The 23631-nt window shown below is 39.2% G+C and overlaps 1 protein-coding gene across 15 annotated transcripts in view; it reads right to left on the reverse strand.

Moving 5' to 3' along the window:
• LOC101289752 (actin related protein 3B) overlaps nucleotides 1–23631 on the reverse strand; it is a 176149-nt gene that overhangs the window by 143191 nt on the left and 9327 nt on the right. For 7 of the 15 annotated variants that reach the window (XR_007479398.1, XR_007479400.1, XR_007479401.1 and 4 more), the window contains 2 exons: nucleotides 2560–2684; nucleotides 1804–1914 (listed from right to left, as the gene is read on the reverse strand). The exons of 1 other annotated variant lie outside the window; for it this stretch is intronic. Coding sequence is in view for 7 of the 14 variants with exons in the window: in XM_033408285.2 (XP_033264176.1) it covers nucleotides 1804–1875 (72 nt within the window). In the remaining 7 variants the exon portion in view is untranslated. Of the gene's footprint in view, nucleotides 1–1803; nucleotides 1915–2559; nucleotides 2685–4465; nucleotides 5066–6106; nucleotides 6200–9284; nucleotides 9417–16404; nucleotides 16461–23631 lie in introns of those variants that run through there. 7 more of the 15 variants (XM_033408283.2, XM_004281224.4, XM_049715167.1 and 4 more) reach the window with 5 other exon arrangements.

Here is a 23631-nt window from a genome sequence, read left to right on the forward strand (position 1 = left end):
CAATGAACTGACCTTGCAAAATTCAAAGCACAATACACAGAACACAATATCTTCTCTGTTTAATTTAATAAACTTGATTATTTCTGAATATTCATTACAGGTACTCATTTTTGGCAAATGGACTTTTCCATATTCACACCAAACACCTCCAACTCCTTCCGAGAAAGTGGTTTTATCTTACTAGCCTATAATGCCAGCAAAAGCAGAAAATAATTTCTTGTAGGAAACAATTCCTGTGGGCTGTGTCCTGGTGGTGTGTGTCTGCTCCACAGGCTAGGACTAAGCGTCCCTCTGAGTGAAGCGAGAGGGGACCACCTGGCATGGGAAGCTGAGGTGGACAGAAGGAAGCTGCTGGGCGGCACGCGCTCCTGAAGTCCTGTCCAACAGGTTGTTACGCAATGCGCGAGAGATGGAAAGACGCCAAATGGGACAGGTAGGAATCTGTGATCTGCTGAGGCTTTAAAGACAAAGCCACTCAGACACACCGTCAGTTCCTGGCTCCATTTATTTTACATAAACCACTGTAGACGCACAGGAGAGAAAACACATGGTGGCCTGTAAAACACAGTATTCACACTTGGCAATTCCTAGTTACGGCGATATAGCCAGAAAAAAAGATCAGGGCACTTTCAAGAACTTGTTGTAATAGATTTTAAATATATAGATTCCACTAACTACCATAACAGCCTTGTAGTTAACATATTTTAAGCCAGATAATTCTAAAGAACACTCCATATTTAACATTAGAAAGAACTATATAATTGGGGATCAGGGACCTTTTGACAATATACTTGCATGGAAAAAATCCAAAGCTAAATTATGGAGGTTGTAATGTGCAGCTTATGCTATGTGCAATTGCTCTCCACAAAGCAAGTGTTCTGTACATGTAATTAATTTTAACTTAAAAAGAACATTTCATGGAAGGAAACGTGAAGTTGAGTCGAACAATCAGAACAGATTCCATAACCAAGAGATATTTCTTTTCATTTCTCTGTAATGCTTTGTTTTGTTTGAACAAGATCAATTAAGTACCACAATATCAGGGCCCATAACTCAGCTCAATTTTATTTTAGAGTGCGATTTAAACGCTGGCAAAATATCATCTTGACTCGGTTTCCTCTGCTATAAAAGAAGCAAAAATCAGAGTCATCCGGTTACTTCTCGAGGACATCCAAGTGCACAGTTGGTTTCCTACCCAAATCCATTCCTCCCTCCACCTTCCTTGCTGTTAGAGGCCTGTTTACGTACCTACCCTCTTGGGGCCAGGTGATCAGACATCGTCCCCTCACCAGCCCAAGGGAGAGAATCTTGATCAATCTAAACCTGTCAGGTAATTCCATTCCCCTTGCAAGGCACCAGGCTAGGCATGGACGGATGGGGTAAATCTGCTGGGAAGGTTTCTAGGAAAGGGATTCTTAATTCCTAAAAAGTGCTTCTACCTCTGACAGCAAATACACCAAGAGGTGGTAAAGGAACTTGGGCAGCCATCCTGGGGCTTGAGGGGAACCAACACAAGAGGCCAAACTACTGAACTAGGCTGGTCCTTGCCTCCGTCCCTGAGCTGCTGAAATAACGAGCCCTGGAGCGGCCTGACTCTGGCCTTTCTGTTTCATGAGATAATAAGTCCCTTTTGGCTTTCAGGCATTTTTGTTGAGCTTTCTGTTATTTGCCCAAAAAGCACCCCCATTCATACAAACAGCTTTAGCAGGCATTAAAAACTCCCCAGGGAAGAACACCTTGGGTTTAAAATCTACGCAACTTGGAATTGACAGGGATATACCCTTCTTAGGTCCAGTTACTCACCATTAAAAAATAATGATCCTCAGGCTCAGCTCGAAGATATTTAAAAATCACTTGTTCCATGAACCTTTCCATTAGATCCCAGTCTTCAATTATTCCGTGTCTTATTGGCCACTAAAGCAAGAGAGACCAAACTACATCAAGCTTCAGTTCACACGGTAAGAGCAACGGTGTAACAACAGCACTGGCCCGGAAGAGATGGAAGACAGCGCATGGAGTGAATGTTAATTTATAGAAAGAAACAACAGGCACTTTACCAGAAAGAGGCCACGACATTACTGTTTATATTCTACTCCACCCATTTCTAAGCACAAAGAATCGTCTTAACAATGGGGTAACAGATGGAAAAGCAGAGCTAATCTACAATACCATTCGATCTGGAGTTTGGGGAGTGGTTTTTTTTTTAGAACAAATGTCTAGTTAAATAACTTTAGTGCTTCTTTTTAACTGATCAATCTGCAACTCTCCACATATGACAGGTTAATTAGTCAACCTGCAGGTTTCCACAGGAGCAGACCTTGCTTTCCACATAACCCAGCGGTCTCTGAGTCAACTCTGCATTTGTAAATTCACTCGATTCCCCACATCAAAAGTACCCTCATCAAAAACAACAACAAAGCCTCTTTTCAAACATAAGAATAAAATATATTCTACAACTCACAAGTACAGTTTCTACATAAAGCGCCACTTTGCATCACTCATCCTGCTGCTCTGCTCTTGGCTGTGCACTTACAGAAGCGAATCCCAGCAGGCGTTTACCTTTGTGGCATACGTGGGTTTATCTATGGCTTCGTCCCCTATGAAGAAGTCCAGGTCGTCGACACCCCTCAACACCCTCCTCTGGGCTTGGTCGACCACCTTTGCAGACTCTCTGATGGCAATACCTTAGGAAAAACAATACAAAGAGCCCATCACCATACTCATTCATTTCAATGGTCAAGAGAGGAGGATAAAATCCCTATGTATGGACAAGTAAATTTTCAATATTACGGTTTTATTTGGAGTCGAGTGTGTTCATAGAAAAGACTCTACCAATGAGTAGGTAAAGTAACACAGAAACAAGTTACCATGTTCCAGCATTATTTTCAGCATGGCACAAAAGAACTCAGCTGGTCTGCTTTTAATGCTGACAAAAGCTACATTACTATATTTCTCAGTTTCATCTGAAAAAAATTCCTCAAGATAGTAAGTGAAATGCCCATGGAGTATCAAATAGATTACAAATTTTAAAATATAAAATAGGAGACAAAATTTAAAATATAATACAGAAGAAAAGAGTAAACTGAAAAATGCCTCATGTCATTTTCATGAAACTCTGTCAGATTTAAAACATATTTTTAGTCTTGTTACCAAAAAAAAAACCTGATTTCCCATTAAAAGAAAAACTAAGAGGTTGCTGACTAGTATCTGACAAAAAGAAAAGTACAATAATCAAACAATTGTATTATGTAAAAATATTAATGGCTTTTTTGAAACATTATTTTAATAAGAGCTTAACCTTGATACTTAGGAATATACTTAGTAGTAAATAATCATATAAAACTTAACTCCAGAATTAACATCTAATGAAATGTGGAAAGCTTCATAAAGATTCAATTTTCCATTTAAACTCCTAACCCCTGGTTAAACTCTGAGTTCCTAAAAACTACTCTTCATCAAATTTATTCCAGAACAAATTAGTAAACAAATACAATTATTTTTAAAGGTAGATTATCTGAAATCCTCAATTTATTACAAATGAAGAATAGCAAGAAAGCTACGGGAGTGAATTTTAATCCTTTTTCTCAGAAAGCTATCTTTAAGTAACAGGCTAAAGAGGTGGAAAAAAAAAAGGACAGAAATCACTTTGCCCATCTCCTTTTCTCACTCCAACTCATTGCCACATTTAGTCTCGAAGCTTTCAAGTTACGAAAGGTGGCACAAATCTAAAGGACAGAATTTCTGCAGGAAATGCTGGGGGCTGAGCCTAGAGAAGGCATCCATGTCAGAAGCAGTGAGCCCATCAGGGCCATGAGGCTAAGAATGGGGCCAGAAAAGTCTGGAGGGCCAACACTTACTAAGGCAACCTGTGGGAACAAACACAACCCATCTCTGAACACCAACCATGCCATCCAGTGGGGCACTGACACAGAATCATCCGATGCGCCAGTTAGCATTTCAAGGGCCCCTGGAGAGAGGGCTTGCAGCAGACCTCAAAACTCCTCGCAGTGTGGCAGTGCCAGATTCCACCCTCTGGGCAGACCAAACTTAACTATGCCCGAATTTAGAATTAAACTGCCAAGTCAGCTTAAAAGACTGTAAAGAGACAACGACAAAAAGATTCTTCAATTCATGACTTCATTCAAGTTTGCCAAAAATTTGAGGGCAATATATCAAACCAAGTGAAAACTCACCACCTTAAAGAAAACAATGTTAACCTTAGTGAGAATGAAGCTACCACGCTCAAAAATTCACCTGAGAACAAAGTAAATCTTATCCCTCCCAAAAGGGAGATGTAAGTACTCTGACCCCAAAGCACAGGAGATCTATGTTTTAGTGGCCTTTAGCAGCAGCAGCAACAACAAACCATAAAGCGTGCTTCTTTTAACTATTACACGGAAGCAACTACAGCCATGAAAGAGAGTAAAGCTTTATAGAGCTTATATTCAAAATCTTTTGTTCATACCTATGAAAAGCAAGATGTGGTCCAAATAGTCCTTGAGAACATGACGGAGAAATGTGTCTAAAGAGTAGCTATCAGTGAGCACCTCTGAGTATTCACGGAGTATACACATGACTTGCTGTAGCACACAGATCTAAATCACCCGCAGCTTTCTCCAGGACACCACAGCTTCCTACAGGACCCTGACTCAGGTGTAAACAAAGACAACTAGTGTGCGGAGAACATTAAGATGGAAAGGACAACAAATATAACAGATAACAGGATCAGCACCTAAACATTCCAACTGCTTACATACATGTGGCATCTCCATGCAATGGAATATCATGAGGCCACGAAAAGCAATACAGGAGTTCACGAAGTGACCCACAACGTTCTCTGAGATGGAGCGTCAGGAGAAAAAAAGCAAGGTGCAAAATGGTGTCCGTGGTACGCCACCACTTAGGTAAAAAAACGTCTGTGTATACTCGCCAGTACATGTACAGTTACCTCAGGAAGGAAGAAACCAGAAACTGTAGTTGCCATCTAAGAGGGGAAGTGGGTGGTAGAGAGTTAATTTTCGCTGTACATCTTTTTACAGCATTTAATTTGTATGTCACATGAATGTATTACCTATTCAAAGTTAATTAAATTTGGACTTCTGCTTCTGGAAAGATGGAGTAAACATACTTTTCTCTACTCCTCTCACTAAGCACAGCTAGAATCCCTGGACTTTATATTTGAAAGAAACATAAAAATGCTGAGAGGTGAAGAGAAAGCAGCAGACTGGCTAGGGACCTCAGGACCCAAGGAACAACACGCTGGTGACTTCCAGGTTTTCGTTTGTTTCATGTGTCCTACGCTGGCTGCCAGGGAAGCCAACAACCCAGAAACACCAGTGGGAACAAACAAACACAGTCCCCAAAAGCCTGCTGTCTCCAGCCAAAGGAGGTGAAAGGGGCAGTGAAAACATACAACTGCCCGACTCCAATCAAACACGACAGAAAAACAAACCCCCCACGTGCAGTGTAGACACCACGCAGGAGCCAGGACTCATCCCACCCCTCTGCCTCCACACCGGGGTCCTGCCAGAGGAGGCCTGGTGGAAAGTCAGCACTTCCACCCCTCACCCTTCCGGCGGATGGTACCTGCAGAAGCCTAGTCAGGGGTCTGATCCCCCGCCCACACTCAGCAGCAACATGGAGCCCCTCCCCAAATGAGTGTCAACAAAGGCCAAGAGGAAAACCTGAACTTCAGCCCCAAACTGGCATTAACAAAGGGTATCCCCCTTCCCCTGCTGGAGCGATATCAGAAATGACTTGCCAAAGCATAAGATTTAAATAAGATCTGGAATCTCATAATATAATATCCAAAATGTCCAAGTTTCAATAGAAAAAAAAAAAAACTCTCACCATAGCAAGAACCAGGAATACCTCAAGTGAAATGAGAAAAGATGATCAATAGATAGCAACACTGAGATGACACAGATAACAGAATTACCAAACAAGATTTTAGGAGCCATCATAAAATGCTTCAATGAGCAACTACAAATGCACCTGAAACAAATGAAAAATAAAAGGAAGTCAGCAAAGGAACACAAAGTCACAGCAAAGATAAAAGATATAAAGACAAAACCCACAGAAATTTTAGAACCAGAAAACACAATACCTGAAATTAAAATGTCAATGGATGAGCTCAGCAGCAGAAAACGACAGGGGAAAGAGTCAATGAACTTGAAGACAGCAACAGAAATAACCCAACCTGAACGACAAAGAGAAAACAGACTGAAAAACAAATGAACAGGGCTTCAGGGACACGTGGGCTGGACAACAGCACATCTAAGAGTCATGTATTCCGAGTCCCAGATGGGAGGAGAAAGGAGGTAGGGCTGGAAAATCATCCAAAGAAATTACGGTTAAAAATTTGTCAAATTTGGGAATTCCCTGGTGGCCCAGTGGTTAGTACTCCACGCTTCCACTGCAGGGGACCTGGGTTCGATCCCTGGTTGGGGAACTAAGATCCTGCAAGCTGCGTGGTGAGGAAAAAAAAAAAAAATTGGCAAATTTGGCAAAAAAAAAAAAATAATCCTATAAATTTAAGGTTGAATAAACTCTAAAGAGGATAAACCCAAAGAAAAGTCCAAAAACTAAAGAGCAAAGAAAAAATTCTGAATGCCTCCAGCAAATTTCTCATCAGAAATCAGGTAGCCCAAAAGGAAGTTGCATATTTTCAAGTGTTGCGAGAACTGCCCACTCAGAATTCTATATTCAGCAAAATTTCCTTCAAAAATGAGGAGCAAATCTAGACATTCTCAGATGTACAAAAACTAACAGAATTTGTCACCAACATATCTACTCTAAAAGACTGGCTAAAGAAAGTTCTCTAAACAGAGAGGAAATGATAAAAGAAGGAATCCTGGAACATCAGGAAGGAAGGAAGAACAAGAGCAAAAATATGGAAATTACAATTACTTTCCTTCTCCTCTTGTGTTTGCTAAATTATGTTTGGCAGTTAAAGCAAAAATTATAATGCTAATGTGCTTCTCAATGTATAACCTCAATTAAAACAGAAAGGGAGGAGGGTAAAGGGACATAAAGGGAGATAAGGTTTCTACATGTCACTGAAACTGGTAAATGCTGACACCACAGACTAAGAAAAGCTATGTACATACAAGATAATAACTAGACCAACCACTTAAAAAGCTACACAGAGAGAAGCACTCAAAACACCACGGATATGGGACTTCCCTGGTGGTCCGGTGGTTGGGACTCTGCACTCCCAATGCAGGGGGCCTGGGTTCGATCCCTGGTCAGGGAACTAGATTCCCATGTGCTGCAACTAAATGTCTGTACGCCACAACAAAGATCCTGCATGCCACAGCTAATACCCAGCGCAACCTAAATAAATAAATAAATAAATAAGACACCACAGGTAACTCAAAATGAAATTCTAAAACATACTCAAGTAATCCACAGGAAGTTAGGTAAAACAAAACAAAGAAATGAAAAACAGAAAGAACAAACAGAAAAAGAACTAATCAATAATCACAATAAATGTTAATGGTCTAAACACACCAGTTAAAAGACAGATATTGGTAGAGTGGATTAAAGAAACGTGACTGAACTCTACATTGTCTACGAGAAACTCTCTTCAAATATAACAATATACGGGCACACCTGGTTTTACTGTGTTTTGCTTTTATTTAGTCTTTTTTTACAAATTGAAGGTTTCTGGCAACCCTGAGTCGAGCAAGTCTACTGGTGCCACTTCTCCAACAGCATTTGCCCACTTCATGTCTCTGTGCCATATTTTGGTAATTCTCACTATATTTCAAACTTTTCCATCATTATTATATTTGTTAAGGGGATCTGTGATCAGTGATCTTTGATGTTTACTATGACTTGCTGAAGGCTCAGATGATGGTTAGCATTTTTTAGCAATAAAGTATTTTTTAATTAAGGTACATACACTGTTTTTTTAGACATATGCTATTGCACACTTAACAGATGGCAGTACAGTGTAAACATAACTTTAAAATCGACTGGGAAACCAAAATGTCGTGTAACTCGCTTTATTGTGATATTCACTTTATTGAAGTGGTCTAGAACCAAACCCACAACATCTCCAAGGTATGCCTGTATGCAGGTTAAAACTAGAAAGATGGAAAAAGATACTCCACAAAAATATTAATCAAAGAAAGTATGAGTGGCCATACTGCTATCAGAAAAAGTACACTTTATAGCAAAGAAAATTGCCACTGATAGAAAGGGACATTAAATAGCAATAGTCAATCTGTCAAGACAGAGCACTCCTAAATGTGTATGTACCAAAGAATGCTGCAAAATATGAAACAAAAACTCAAAGGAGAAAAAGACAAGTCCACAATTATAGATATAGACTCTACCTCTCTCTCAACTAGTGATGGAAAAAGTAGAGAGAAAATCAGCAAGGATACAGAAGAACTCAACACCATCAACCTACAGGATCCAACCGACATGAAGAGAACATTCCACCCAACAAGAGCAGAACACACATTGTTTTCAAGTGCACATGGGACCAAAATAAATCTAATACTGGACCATAAAATGAACCTCAACAAGTTTAAAAGAATTAAAACCATAAAAGTGTGCTTTCTGACTACAATGGAATTAACTCAGAAATCAATAACAGAAAGATAATGAGAAAATCCCCCAAATACTTGAAAACTAAACAACATAGTTCTGAATAATCCATGGATCAAAGAGGAAGTCTCAGGGAAGAGGAAGTCTCTAAAAACTGCATGAACAGAATGAAAATTAAAATACAAAATATTAAAATGTGTGGGACATAGCTAAAGCGGTGCTAAGAAGGAAATTTTTAACACTACATGCTTACATTAGAAAAAAGAAGTCTCAAATCAATAATCTAAGTTCCCACCTTAAGAACCGAGAAGAGTAAAATAAACCCAAAGCAAGAAAATGGAAGGAAATAAAGAGCAGAAATTAGTGAAATTTGAAACAGAAAAATAGAGGAAAAGCAATGAATCAAAAAGCTGATTCATCGAAAGTTAAAACTTTTGCTCTGCAAAAGACCTTGTGAAGAGGATGAAAAGACAAGCTAAATGATGGGAGAAATTACTTGCAAACCACGTATCTGACAAACGACTCATATCTAGTATATACAAAGAACCCTGAAAACTTAACAGTAAAAATACAAGCAACACTATTAAAAAATGAGCAAAAGACACAAAGAGACATTTCAAAGATGATATGCAGATGGCAAATAAGCACATGAAAAGATGTTTGCCATCACTGGCCGTTAGGGAAACGAAAATAAGGAGAAGAATGAGACATCACTGCATACTTACTGGAACAGATGAAGTAAACCAGTGACAATGGCAAACGCTGTCAAGGTGAAGCTGGCTCTCTCATACATAGCTGGTGGGAGTGCAAAATGACACAGCCACTGTGGAAAGCACTCTGGTAGTTACTGAAAAACACTAAACACAAACTTGCCATACAACTTGCGATATGCACAGGATTTATCCAGAGAAATGAAAAATTATGTCCACACAAAGACCTGTACACAACTGTTCATAGCAGCTATATTTGTAATAGCTAAAAACTGGAAATAACCAAGATGCCCCTCAAAAGAAGAATGTTTAAACATCTGTGGTACACATCCACACACTGGAACAATACCACTCAGCAATAAAAAGGGACAATCTACTGATACATGCAACAACCCGGATGGCACCCAAGGGCTTTACGCCAAATGAGCAAGCTAATCTCAAAAGGACACATATACTGTATTACTCCATCTCTATAACATCCTCTAAACAGCAAAATTATGGAGACGGAAACAGATTAGTGGTGGTCAGTGGGCAAGGACGGTGGAGGGGAGGGATATACGTGTAATTGTAAAGAAATAACATGGGAAATAACACGTGTAATTATAAAATAATAATACGTGTAATTATAAAGAAATAACACAACATCTTTGTGGTGATGAAATAGTTCTATACCGTGACTGCAGTGGTGGTTACAGGCATCTACACATGGGATAAAATGACAGAGAACTGCACTTACACTGTTCCAATGTCAAACTCTTGGTTTTGATATTGTACTATGATTGTGTAAGATGTAACCTGTGGAGGGAACAGGAAAAAGGGTACACAGAACCTCTCTAAACTCTCTTTACAACTTCCTGTGACTCTATATTTCAAAATAAAATATTTTAAACACAAATAAAATATAGTTGTAAGGTATGTATGAGCTTGTAAATTATTTAAACAAATTAAAAAATAAAGCACCTCAGTTAGCTATAATGATGAATCAAAACTAAGAAGATTAAACTTAAAGAACAATGTAAAAGTTCTGCAGATCAAAAAAATATATATATGGGTATAGAATGTGTATAACCAGAAGACATAGGCTATTCTCCAAGTGCTAAAAAGTCATCGGAAGGCAATCTAAGGAAGATTATCAGGGAGAGTATATCTAAGGAAGAATACACCTAAAGATTTAGATAAAAATTCTATATCTCAAGAACACTTGCTACAGCAGTTGACAGACAACAGTAATTATTTTTTAACATTTATTTATTTATTTGTTTGGCTGTGCCAGGTCTTAGTTGCGGCACACAGGATCTTTGTTGCTGCATGTGGGATCTTCGTTGCAGCATGCGGGATCTTTAGATGTGGCATGCAGGATCTTTTAGTTGCAGCATGTGGGAACTTTAGTTGCAGCATGCAAACTCTTAGTTGCGGCATGTGGGATCTAGTTCCCTGACCAAGGATCAAACCCAGGCCCCCTGCATTGGGAGAGCAGAGCCTTAGCCACTGGACCACTAGGGAAATCCCGACAACAGTAATTTTTAAAATAAAAATATCCAGTATATTTCTCAGAAGAATGTCAAACATTTTACTAAACCTTCAAACAATAATGCCTAACTTATATAAACCATTCCAAAGAACAGAAAAGAAAGCTAACAACCTCATTTCATAAAGCCAGTATAATTTTGATGTACAAACCAAACAAAACTGGTACAAAATAAAGAAAATTATAGACTAATCTCACTTTTGAACATTGATAGAAAAATCCCAAATAAATATTTGCAAATACAATTGAGCATGTACTTGGTATTTCATAACCAAGTAGGGTTTATCTCAAGAATAAAATAAGACTGTTCAACATTTGAAAAATATATCAATGTAATTCATATTTGGAGCCTAAATGTCAAAAGCACATAATCATCTCAAGAGATACACAAAAAGCCTTAAATGTCAACATCTATTCATAATTTTTAAAAAATTTTTAAAAACCTCTTAGTAAACTAGGGATACAAGGGCACTGTATTAACCTGAAAAAGCATTTCCACAAAAACCTACAGCAATCACTAGTGAAACAGTAAAATCATTCTTTTTAAAATCAGAAAGACAAAAGCACCAGCTATCCCCAGTTCTAGTCACTGACAGAAGTTCTAGCCAGTGCAGCTGGATCAAGGAAAAAAATATGAAGTATTGGGGTTGGAAGAGACAAAATAACCATTATTTGCAGTTAATACAATAGCTTGCATAGAAAACTTAAGAGAACCTGCAAGCTATTCGAACAAATAAGACAGGGCAGCAGGACTGTTGGATTCAAAAACAACTTTAAAAATTCAGCAGCATTCCTACTATGGTGGCGACAATTAGAAAATTTAATTAAAAAAAAATTCACAACAGCAAAAAACCATAAAGGTACCTAAAAATAAATATGGCAAAAGGTATGTATGAGCTTTTTAAAGAATACTGAAAAACATTACTGAAAAACATAAGAAACATGAATAAACAATAAAACATATATACCATATTCCTGGATAGGAAAATTCAATTCATAAAGATATCAATTTTTTTTTAATATTTATTTATTTAGGCTGCACCGTGTCTTCGTTGCGGCATGCAGGATCTTTAGTTGCTGCATGCATGCGGGATCTAGTTCCCTGACCAGGGATCGAACTCAGGCACCCTGCATTGGGAGTGTGGAGTCTTAACCCACTGGACCACCATGGAAGCCCCAAGATATCAAGTTTTTCCCAAATTAATCTACAAATTCAATGTGTCTCTAATCAAAATCCCATCATAATTTTTCACTGACCTTAAACTGATTCTAAAATTTATGATAAAGAGTAAGGGCCTAAGAATAGCCAAAGCTACTCTGAGAAAGAAAAAGGAGAAGGAACCAGACCCACCAGATATAAAGAGACATGCCAAAGTAATAGTATTTAATACAGTATGAATTTGCAACAGAAAAACACCATAAATATTCCCAACCATATACAGTGCCTCAATATGATTGAAGAGGCACCCTCCAATAAGTGGTGCTGGGGCAACTGGCCTTCCATTTGGAAAACAATTAAATTAACTCTCTCCCACACCATAAAAAAAAAAATTTTTTCTTAGAAGAAAATACAGACAGTCTTTATGACTTTAGACTATAAATGCATTTTTTTAATATAAACAAATTATAAAAAAGGTAAGACTGAAAAACTGAACTACATGAAACTTTTAAACTTCTGGGATTAAAAAATAATTTTAAAGTCATCTTAAAATAGGAAGAGAGGGACTTCCCTGGTGGCGCAGTTGTTAAGAATGTCCCTGCCAATGCAGGGGACACGGGCTTGAGCCCTGGTCCGGGAAGATCCCACATGCCGCGGAGCAGCTAAGCCCGTGCGTCACAACTACTGAGCCAGCGTTCTACAGCCCAGAGACACAACTACTGAGCCCACGTGCCACAACTACTGAAGCCTGCACACCTAGAGCCTGTGCTCTGCAACAAGAGAAGCCACCGCAATAAGCCCGCGCACCGCAATGAAGAGTAGCCCCCGCTCACCGCAACTAGAGAAAGCCCACACGCAGCAACGAAGACCCAACACAGCCAAAAATAAATTAATTAATTATAAATAAATAAATAAAATAGAAGAGGATATTTACAAGACATCAGTATTCAAAGTATACACAGAGTTTCTGTAACTCCATAAAAAAGACAAAAAAATGCAACAGAAAAATGGGCAAATACACAGACAATGAAAGGTGCTCAACCTTCCTAGTAATCAGAGAAATGCAGACTTATAAAATAAGACATCATTTTACATTCATTAGACTGGCAAAAATTTAAGTCAAATAAGATCAACTGTCGTCAAGGATGTGCAGAATCAGAAACTCCCATCCACTACTGATGGGCATTTAAATCAGTCCAGGCGCTTGGAAAAGCCGTTTGGCAATACCTGACAAGGCTGAAGAGGTGCATACCTGAGTGATGAAACAACCCCATTTCTCATATTTTCTCTTGGGAAACTAGCACACGTGGCTAAGAAGATACTTACTGTATCATTTTGTACAACAGAGAAAAAACTGGAAAATGCCCAAATGTAGATTCACGTATTAGATTCTTGATCTAGATCTGTATATAGCAACACTGACACATCTTAGAAACAAAATATTGAGGATTTAAAAAAAAAATGCAGAAAGTTATTTACAGTATAATTATCATTTTTGAAATGTTTAAATTCACAAAATACTACATACTGTCATTGTATCCTGCATCTGTAACATAAGGATGAAGCGTGGACTGAATACAGCTAATGTCCAGCAAAGGAGGGAGAGCGGGGAAGGACTGGAAGAGAGGAAAGGGGGCTGGCACTCACAGGGATGTATGCCTGTATTACGCACTTACAAGATGCAATTGTGTTAACATTCGTTCATTCTGGGTGGTAGGTAAATGGGTCTTTGTTATATTATCTTTCTTTCTTTCTTTCTTTTGTTTTCCAAATTAAAGATTTAAAAGACATTCAGAAACAAAAGCATCTCTGGGCTCAATCCCTGTCTCCAGTCTAGACCTTTCTCCAGAGCATCAAACCTTTTACCCAGTTGCCTACAGGACGTTTACACCTGAACTCTTCAAACATCAACTGTCTAAAACGTACTTACTTTCTCCTGACCCCTCCCACATCCTCTTTCTATGGATGTGATCACCACACATACACTCCTCTGCCTGAAACTTTTCAATGACTCTCAACTTTCTCCAACAACTTAAAGGAAAAAAAATATATAGGTAGAGAAAACCTTTCTTCAAACAATCAAGCAAATTCTGCACAGAAGCTCAAATAAATAAGATACAGGCAAGGCTGCCCCGGTGGACCAGGACAGGGCCCGGCGACTCTCTAGTCTGGGACAAGGCCCCTGAGGGAGCCTGGGAAACAATGCGAAGGTTCCCCATTTGCAAAATAAAATGACAATTCCTTAAGATACAAGTGCTGGCACTTCTCCACGTTCCCAGCCCGCTCTCCCACCACCCTCTGCCTGGGGGGTGCCTCCCCTCTGTGCCCACCAGAACCAGAAAGGCCCTGTCCTGGCACTCTCCACACAGCCACACACGCACAGACAAGCTCCCTTCTCTCTTTGGAAGCCACTTTGCATCTTGAACTTCACCTTGGGAACAGAGCCTCTGTAACGACCAACAGGGTTCGGTTGCCAGGACTGAGAGTGCAGCAGACCTGCTGCCCAAGGTACCCGAGGCCCTCTGCCCACCTGTCCCAACGCACTCCCTTCTGTCCCCCACGGCTTCTCTAACTCTTGCAATAAATTCAGCCAAGGGTATAACTCTTCCTTTACTCCTGCCTCCTTGACCTTTTTCTTTCTAGCTTCCACCACTGCTGTTCTCAGCACCAATGTGAGAGCTGCCGCGCCTGCTGACAGTGAATGGAATCCTGCTAATAGCTGACTTCAATCCCCTCTCTGTTAATGATGACAGGTGAAGTGGTGCAGCCAACTGAATGCTGCCAACAACTGTATTAAAGCAAGAGGTGCAAGGTAATCCTCTTAGAGCTGCTGCACTTCACAAGGTTAAAACTAATCTGCTTTGAAAAATCAGAAAGTCCAATTCCAATTTACCAATTCAGCATGGAATGATCCAGTTCTCTGGCATTCACAATATAAAATTCACAGAAGACTGATCTACCCTACAGAATGCCAATTGTTATGGACTGAACTGTGTCCCCTCAAAATTCCTATGTTGAAGACCTAACCTGCAATGTGACTGTATTTGGAGATGGGACCTCTCAGGTTAAATGAGGTCATAAGGGTAGAGCCTCAGTTCCACAGGACTGGGGTCCTTATAAGAAGAGAAGAGATACCAGAGGTCTCTCTCTCAGCCACGCACACACACAAGAAAAGGCCATGTGAGGACACAGTGAGAAGGCACCATCCACAAGCCAAGGAGAGAGGCCTCACCAGAAACCAACCCTGACGGCACCTTGATCTTGGACTTCAAGCTTCTATTCTGTGATAAAATTAATGTCTGTTGGTTAAGACATCCAGTCTACGGTATTTTGTTATGGCAGCCCTACCAGACTAATACAACAAATCATGAATTTAAAATGAGGACCAGCAGACCAAGCGTGCCTATTGTCAAGGACACCCCATCATAGTAACCAAGTATTTAGACCTAGAAAATCAAGTTCATGATCAGTTATCCAGCAAGCAAGGACCTGGAATGAGGTGAGTTAAATGTTCTCAAGGAATGAGGGCACACTTTCTAGCAATCTGAATACCCGTATCCACCAGAAAGGCTTTGGTCTCCCTTGAACAAATACTAAGAACTCAGCTCCTTCCCCGTCGCTCTGCGAGGCTGCTCACACTCTACCGGGGTCAAGCAGCCTGTTGCTCAGAAGTCCCTGCGCCCACGACAGCTTACAGTTTCTAAGATAGTGACTTATCTTACAAGGGCTACATTTAGGAGACAGAACTTCACTCCACTCTTGACTGACATACCTGCCTCTTTGGTAAACAGTCTCCAAAAAATAACCCGGAAGTTAAACAGTTTCAGAGAAGAATTCTACCCTGTGGACAACCAACCTGACCTTGGGGTCTCCTGTGAATAAAGAGTGGGCAGGATGCACTCTGGCCAAAATGTGGACATTTCTTCCCTTATTATGCTCTACTGACTAACATTTAAACAAAAACAGAACACTTCAGAACATAATAAAACAGGCCTCTCCTTTCAAAAAAAATAAAATATCTTTCAATAAAGTGAATAGTGTAATACAATAGATAGTCCACCAAAGTGCTAAGTTAATAAAAATGTACTTACTTAAAATTACAAATTAACCTTAAGGAACCACATATACATCTTTTAAGTAGCTGAGACATGTATGACTGAATGAAGGCCTCTGCCAACCACCCAAGCTGAAACTCCAATGACTGTGACGAAGGACTGTATCAGAAGAGAATCAAAGGACTAGAAAGTTGGAAGGGTTTAGGTGACAGCTACGGCCGATAGCAATACTCAGCAGCCAGATGGCAACATAAATAACTCCCCAGTAACCAGAACAATCATCTAAAAGAAGACGGCAAGTAAATTCATATACCGTGAAAAACAGAATTAGAATGTTTAGAACAATTATAAGAAACACAATCCTTTATAAACCGAGGGTGGAGCTTTACTTACATGAAGGAATAATGAACTGTGGCTCAGTGTTGCCTGCGTAGCCAAGCTTGGTATACCTAAAAGCACAAAGTCATCAACACATGTTTAGATAATAATACTCTCCTCTATATCCCATTAATGTCTTTTATTATAAGCTCTCCAAGTCCTAAAATATCAAGACTGAAAATACGCCCGTGAAATTAAAGAAAAAAAAAAAAAAACCTCGTGATGACTAAGAATCAAACGCTAATTTCAGATAAGCAAGCAGTTACAAAAACATAAAATATTATGCCTGTTTCTACTGGAAAAATTCATATATTAACACATGAATTACATTTGTGTATCCCTAATAATTTTAAGGTGCTTTTATATTCTTTTAATCTTTACAAAAATCCTACCAAAGAAGTAAATATTATCCCTGTTTTGCAGATGAGAAAACTGAGGCACTGAGAAGTTCATTAAGCTGCCCAGAGCCAAACAGTGAACAGAAAAAGAACCCAACTCTAAATATGCAGGCTCCAATTCCAGAGCTGCCGCTCAAAAGAACGTACTTGCTTCCCAAACTTCACGAACTTTTGGGGGGGTTAGGGAATTCCATAATTTTCTTAAAGTGTCATGGCACATGTCTAGAAGAGCTACTGCCAGGTACTGAGAGTATCCGACAGAAGCAGCTCTCTATCATCTCATTTCAGAATGAGCCCATCTTCTGTCAAGATACTCTTTATGATGGATTCCAAAAGTCTTAACTAAAATGAATGCCAAAATACTACCATCTGTTCCAAAAGCATTTGCTTATCTCCTAAATTTAAAAAAAAAAAAAAAAAAGTGGGGTGGGGACCACCCCCCGGAACCATCTGCTGGAAATGTGAGCCTGGAAAGACTCCTGAGTGCCCCCCTCCTCAGCAGGCCCTCTGTACCAAGCGGTCAGGTCGAGACAAGGAGCCATCATTCTGCAGTAATGCTCCCAAGGAATAAAAACGCTTCCCAGCAGTGCTGAAAGCAACTTTATTAATTCATGCTATTTTACAAGTTATTTCAAGATGCTTGATACTAAATTTTTTGATGTAATTAATACATTCCAAGTTCTAATAAATTAATTTTATGATTTTTAAATGTATTTTAATCGTATGCTAATTTTACTATTTTTGAACACACATTAAATAAATAAGATTTAGGGAGACAAAAAAAGCAAGTCGGGTCCACTTAAATCATGCCTTACTGCTCAGTCTCCAAGGAACTAAGGTCTTGGTGTCACAAGAGTTTGGGCAAGGCCAGGCCCTGAGACCCGTCGGGCCCAACAAGGAGTTTATAAAAGGCAAGACCCATCTGAGGACACTCCCAAGTTCTACCGAAGTACACAAACCAAGTGGACCCACAAGTCCTCGACTCCAGGGCTCGCCAGACCCAAAAGCAGAGTCGAAGCCAACCCAGAGTCCAGGGGAGGCAATATATACCGAACTTTAAGAATTCTGGATCATCTTCAACTGAACCATTTTTCTGGAAGTAAATTCCAAATAACAAATATAAACGAAGTGAATGACTGACCCAAGGGTAAAGAAGTCCAGAGAAGCTAACAAGCAGGCCAGAAATCACTAGAATCAGTGCACTGCACCTAAGTCTGTGCTTTTAACAGGGGCCACTTCGCTCACCAGCCACACCACCCACCTCGTACTTAAAGAAGCCCACCCTCCCACACTGTTAGATTATAAATTGCAGGATGACCAGAACAGGGTCCTTCTTTTTTTTTTTTTTTTTTTTTTTTTTGCGGTACGCGGGCCTCTCACTGTTGTGGCCTCTCCCATTGCGGAGCACAGGTTCCAGACGCGCAGGCTCAGCGGCCATGGCTCACGGGCCCAGCCGCTCCGCGGCATGTGGGATCTTCCCAGACCGGGGCACGAACCCGTGTCCCCTGCATTGGCAGGTGGACTCTCAACCACTGCGCCACCAGGGAAGCCCCAGGGTCCTTCTTCTTGATTTTATCTCCACCCTGGCACAGTCCTGACTGTGGCAGACACTCCATAAGTATCTGCTGAAAGAGTTCTTACCAGGTGTAAGAAAAGGCAATCACTGGCAAACTGCGGGGGAAGGAACCAGTGTTTGAAAGGGGGGGATGCTGACAGTCAGAAAAACAATTTGATGGGACAAGAAAAGACCAAAGACAATTGTCTAATACAACCTCTCACACTTGGTTTTGTCTAATAGGGTTATTTAAAAAAAAAAAAAAAATACCTGAAACAAATATTAATACCACTGACCCTCTGAACAACACACGTTTGAACTGCACAGGCCCACTTATGTGTGGATTTTTTTCCAACAAATATACAAAAATATATGTGTAGAAGATCGTGTGCAAGACTTACACTGAACTGGATAGCCTATCCTTACACAGGCGCAAGGTTAAGTGATATATAAAATTAATAAATGAATCAACTATATACTTCAATAAAAAATAAAATAAAAAATAAAATTAAATTAATAAAATTAATAATGTGTTCATTTTCTTACTTTGCTTTCAAAGAGTTACATTACAGTATGCCTCCCTCTCTCTCTCTCTCTCTCTCTCTCTCTCTCCAGTACTTACAGAACCTGCAGATCAGTCTATCATCACAGGTAAGTGGTGTGTTTAAAATGCAACAATGTTTCCAAAACTGTATTATGAATACGACTGTAATACTGTTTACCATAAAAATTCTATAACAATTCATCCATCAGTGTATATAGGCTGGGCTACCGAGAAGCAGATGTATCAATTACACTAGGTTTCCATCATACTGCTGCCTCTTCGTTATTAATGCTTGAAATGCATTGTAAGTAAATATGAATTCCTTTTTCACATTTTCTTTTCATTTTTGATGTCTAGTGTTAGTAACACATATAACATCTACAGTGTTTTGTATAATACTGATATAGGTACTGACAGATGATTCATCTTGTAAACAGATGATGTAAACTTATGGTACCAATAAATACAGTACAGTGCTATAAATGTATTTTCTCTTATGATTTTCTTTTCTCTAACTTAAAGAATATAGCATATAATACATACAACAAAATATGTGTTAATCGACTGTTTATGTTGTCAGTAAGGTCAACAGTAGGCTATTAGTCGTTGTTTTGAGAGAGTCAAACGTTATACACGAATTTTCAACTGTGGGGCGGGGGGATCGGTGCCCCTAGCCCCACTGTTGTTCAAGGGTCAACTGTACAGAAAAATGCTAACATTTATTAAAATTAGGCGCTAAGTATCATTCACGTCCTTTATATTACTTTTAGTATTTCTGAAAGGCAACAGAGTGTATTGTATTGGTTGTGACCATGCACTTTGGCACCAGACTGCCAAAGTTCAAATCCCAGCTCTGTTATTTGCCAAATGTGTAACTATCTGTATCTCAGTTTCTCCATCTGTTAAAAGGAGGATCATAATACAACCTACCCTCTAGGATTAGTGAGTTAATATATTAAAAAGATAAATAGAACGAGCACTACAACAATGCTAGCTATATGTTTCAGTTATTTTTTACTATTATTTTTCTGTATCTTTGAAATATTTCCTAATTTAAATTTTTGGAAAAAAATTTTAACTTATTTATTTATTTATTTATTTACTTTTGGCTGAGTTGGGTCTTCGTTGCTTCACGCAGGCTTTCTCTAGTTGCAGCAAGCGGGGGCTACTCTTCGCTGCGATACGCAGACTTCTCACTGTGGTGGCTTCTCTTGTCGCGGAGCACGGGCTCTAGGCGCATGGGCTTCAGTAGTTGTGGCACATGGGCTCAGTAGTTGTGGCTCGCAGGCTCTAGAGTGCAGGCTCAGTAGTTGTGGCGCACGGGCTTAGTTGCTCCGCAGCATGTGGGATCTTCCCGGACCAGGGATCGAACCCACACCCCGTGCGCTGGCAGGCAGATTCTTAACTACTGCGCCACCAGGGAAGTCCCTGAAATTTTTTTTAAAAAACAGGACATTCTCTGTGCCAAATCATATTACTCAGTCTTTCTGCCATGCCCACTCTAAACACCACAAACTAATTTGTGAAGTGATGGAGATAAACTGCACCGGAAGTGAAACTAAAAGTACCACGTGTCCTTCAACAACCATGGCTCAACTCCATCCCAAGTTCTGTGCCCTGAAATCATAAACAATGGCCCACAGCAGCAAAAGGTCAGGCTGCAGAAGTGCATGGGGCCCTTTTCAGGCCCACGGCTCTAAAATTCAACTACATACTGATGATACCACTACCACATGCCACTTGGCATCAGTTGCTAGAGTGTTCAGATTCTGAAGTCACCATGTTCTGAGACAGCACAGCCTTCACAGGAGGGAGGCTTTCTGTCACAGAATCACATGAGTACCTTGCAGCAGTAACATTCGGCAAACAATGATCTTCATGACTGAGACAAACTAACATTAAACTATATTAATATTTGTAGGTACTAACAACTAACTATGAGGTCTTCCCTTCCTTTGCTAGCAAAACTGAAACAATTAAAACCACTGGCGAAAGCAGAAATTACTCAGATCACTTTATGGTAATTTAATGTCTCTGAATCTTCCTGTGCTATTTTTTATATAGCATCAAATACACTTAGGTTTTCTCACTTTGAATAATCACAACGTAAGGAACATGTAACAATATTTTTTAAGAGACATTCAAATATTAACAAAATCTTCAATACAGTTTCATATACAACTTCAACAAGACCCTATTAAACAGAACACTGTAAATATAACTAACAAGTGTTCCTCCTACTACTACTACTACTATATATAAAACAGATAAACAACAAGGTCCTACTGTATAGCACAGAGAACTATATTCAATATCTTGTAATAATCTATAATGAAAAAGTATACATGTATAACTGAATCACTTTGCCACACACCAGAAACTAACACAACATTGTAAATCAACTATACTTCAATTTAAAAAAAAGAAAAATGTAACGTAAAAATAAATAAATGAAAGCCGTACAATAAATGATGTGAATTATACTTTTTTTAAAATGGTCACCTGTTAGAAACATGATTTCAGATTTGAGTTTTTCATGGTAGCATGGCCCACATTATCTGGCAGGTGAGTTTAAGATCATCTGGGTAGGCATCTAGAAAGAATGTACCAAGCCTGACTGATGAGATCACCTGGGAAGCTTCTGAAAATACACATTCCCAGGGCCTGTCCCAGAATCACAGAGAAGGAGCCTGGGCGTCCATATTTTAAACATCCCCTGCCCCTCCCCTGCCATGGTTCTGACGATCAACCAGCCCAGGAATCACTGACTAAACTGTACCACATGCGATCACCTGTGAATTTTTAGGTAACGCAAGCTCCCCATCCTCACGCTCACGTTCTAACAAAACCATCTACACCTACCACATTATCAGATAAAATGTACCTGTAATGTTGAAGTTTAATACTGGCTAGAGGCTCAGAAGAAAGGACTCAGATGTACCGAGTCTGTCTTATTTAGAATACTGTGTGTTTAAGTATTCTATGGAAAAAAAAATGTAGGAAATGCTTTTCAATGCAAACTATTTATGTAATTAGGGTGTGATGAAAACAATCTAGTAGTGGGAAAAAAAAAAGGCTCAAAACAGAAATAGTTAATCCTTAGGAAGAGATCATGGAGGGGCGGGAATCTCTCAAACCAAAAGACAGTGAAAAACTAGAAGCATTCCTATTGAAGACAGAATGAAGCCAAGGAGACCCACCACCATAACTCTCATTTAACATTGTTTTGGAAGAACCAGATAATACAAACCACAAAGAACTAAATAAAAGGAATAGTACTGGGAAAGAGGAGGCAAAATTTATTTGTAAATCATAATTACAGACCTGGAATATCAAAGGAAATTAAGTGAAAAACTAAAAGCAATAGGGAATTCAGCAAGATGGCCAGTTACTCAATGAAGAGGCAAAAATCAGCAACTTTCCTACCAGTAACAAGTGAGACTATACACTGGATGAAAAGATCCCATTCACAATGGCAACAACACAGAAAAATATTACCCTTGAGAATAAACCATATGTGAAGAACTCTCCATATACAAGGAGACAAACAGAGACACACCTTATTCATACAGGAGGAGTCAAGAGTTTTAAAAGAAACATCACATATCACTAAATTCATCTATAAATTTAATGCAAAAGCATTCAAAATCTGGGCAAATACGGAAGAAGGTGGTAGTAAATTATACATGGGTGTTATTAAAAGGCTGAAGTGTCATTACAAAGAGACGTTTCACATTACCTATCAACATTATAAATGCATATACCATATTATCCTAATAGTTTTAAATGCATACACCCTACTGTCCAAATAGCACATTTCTAGGTATTTACCCCACAGAAGCACTTTTACATGTATGAAAAGATATGCACAAATAATGTTCTCTACAGCATTATAACAGCAAAACAATGAAAAAACTGGAAATACTCAAATGCCATAAACAGAGGATAAACTGTATTGCAATCATTCAATAAAATGCAACACAACCAACAAAAATGAAGCAGACTTATGTTACTGGCCACATATAGATATAATTTGAAAAGTTGTGTTAAAAAACCAATGGGTCAACAATGAAACCAAAGAGGAAATTAAAAGATACCTTGAGACAAATGCCAGTAAAAACACAATCTTACACAATCTATGGGATGCAGCAAAAGCAGTTCCCAGAAGTTCATAATAAAAATAGTTGCAAAACAGTATATTTTCATATTGTGAGGGAGTTAATGGGGCCCACAGTGCTGGGTTCAAAGCACAGCACTAGCTCTGTGACTTTAATCCCTCCTATTTTAGTTGCTTCATTGGTACAAGGTGAGTAATAACAATCCCTACTTCAATGTTAAACATTACCATTTCTGGAAAATACCTCCTAATTCAAAAAGTAAAAGGATCTCACAGTCAATAATTTTATTTTACTACTGAATGTTATCTGATGTGTAGTCATGATCTGTATTTCTTCCATGAATTGTCCTTGATAATTTTTCTACTAGACTTTTGGATCTTATCAATTTGTGTAAACTATTACATACTGAGGATATTAATGCTTGCTCATATATATTACTAATTTTTCTGAGTTTGTTGTTTACCTTCAGTTATACATTTTCTGAAATATAATTGTTTAGGGGCTTCCCTGGTGGCGCAGTGGTTGAGAGTCCGTCTGCCAATGCAGGGGACACGGGTTCATGCCCCGGTCTGGGAAGATCCCACATGCCACGGGGCGGCTAGGCCCGTGAGCCATGGCCACTGAGCC

This window comes from Orcinus orca, chromosome 9 (assembly GCF_937001465.1).
Source record: "Orcinus orca chromosome 9, mOrcOrc1.1, whole genome shotgun sequence".
Classification (NCBI taxonomy): domain Eukaryota; kingdom Metazoa; phylum Chordata; class Mammalia; order Artiodactyla; family Delphinidae; genus Orcinus; species Orcinus orca.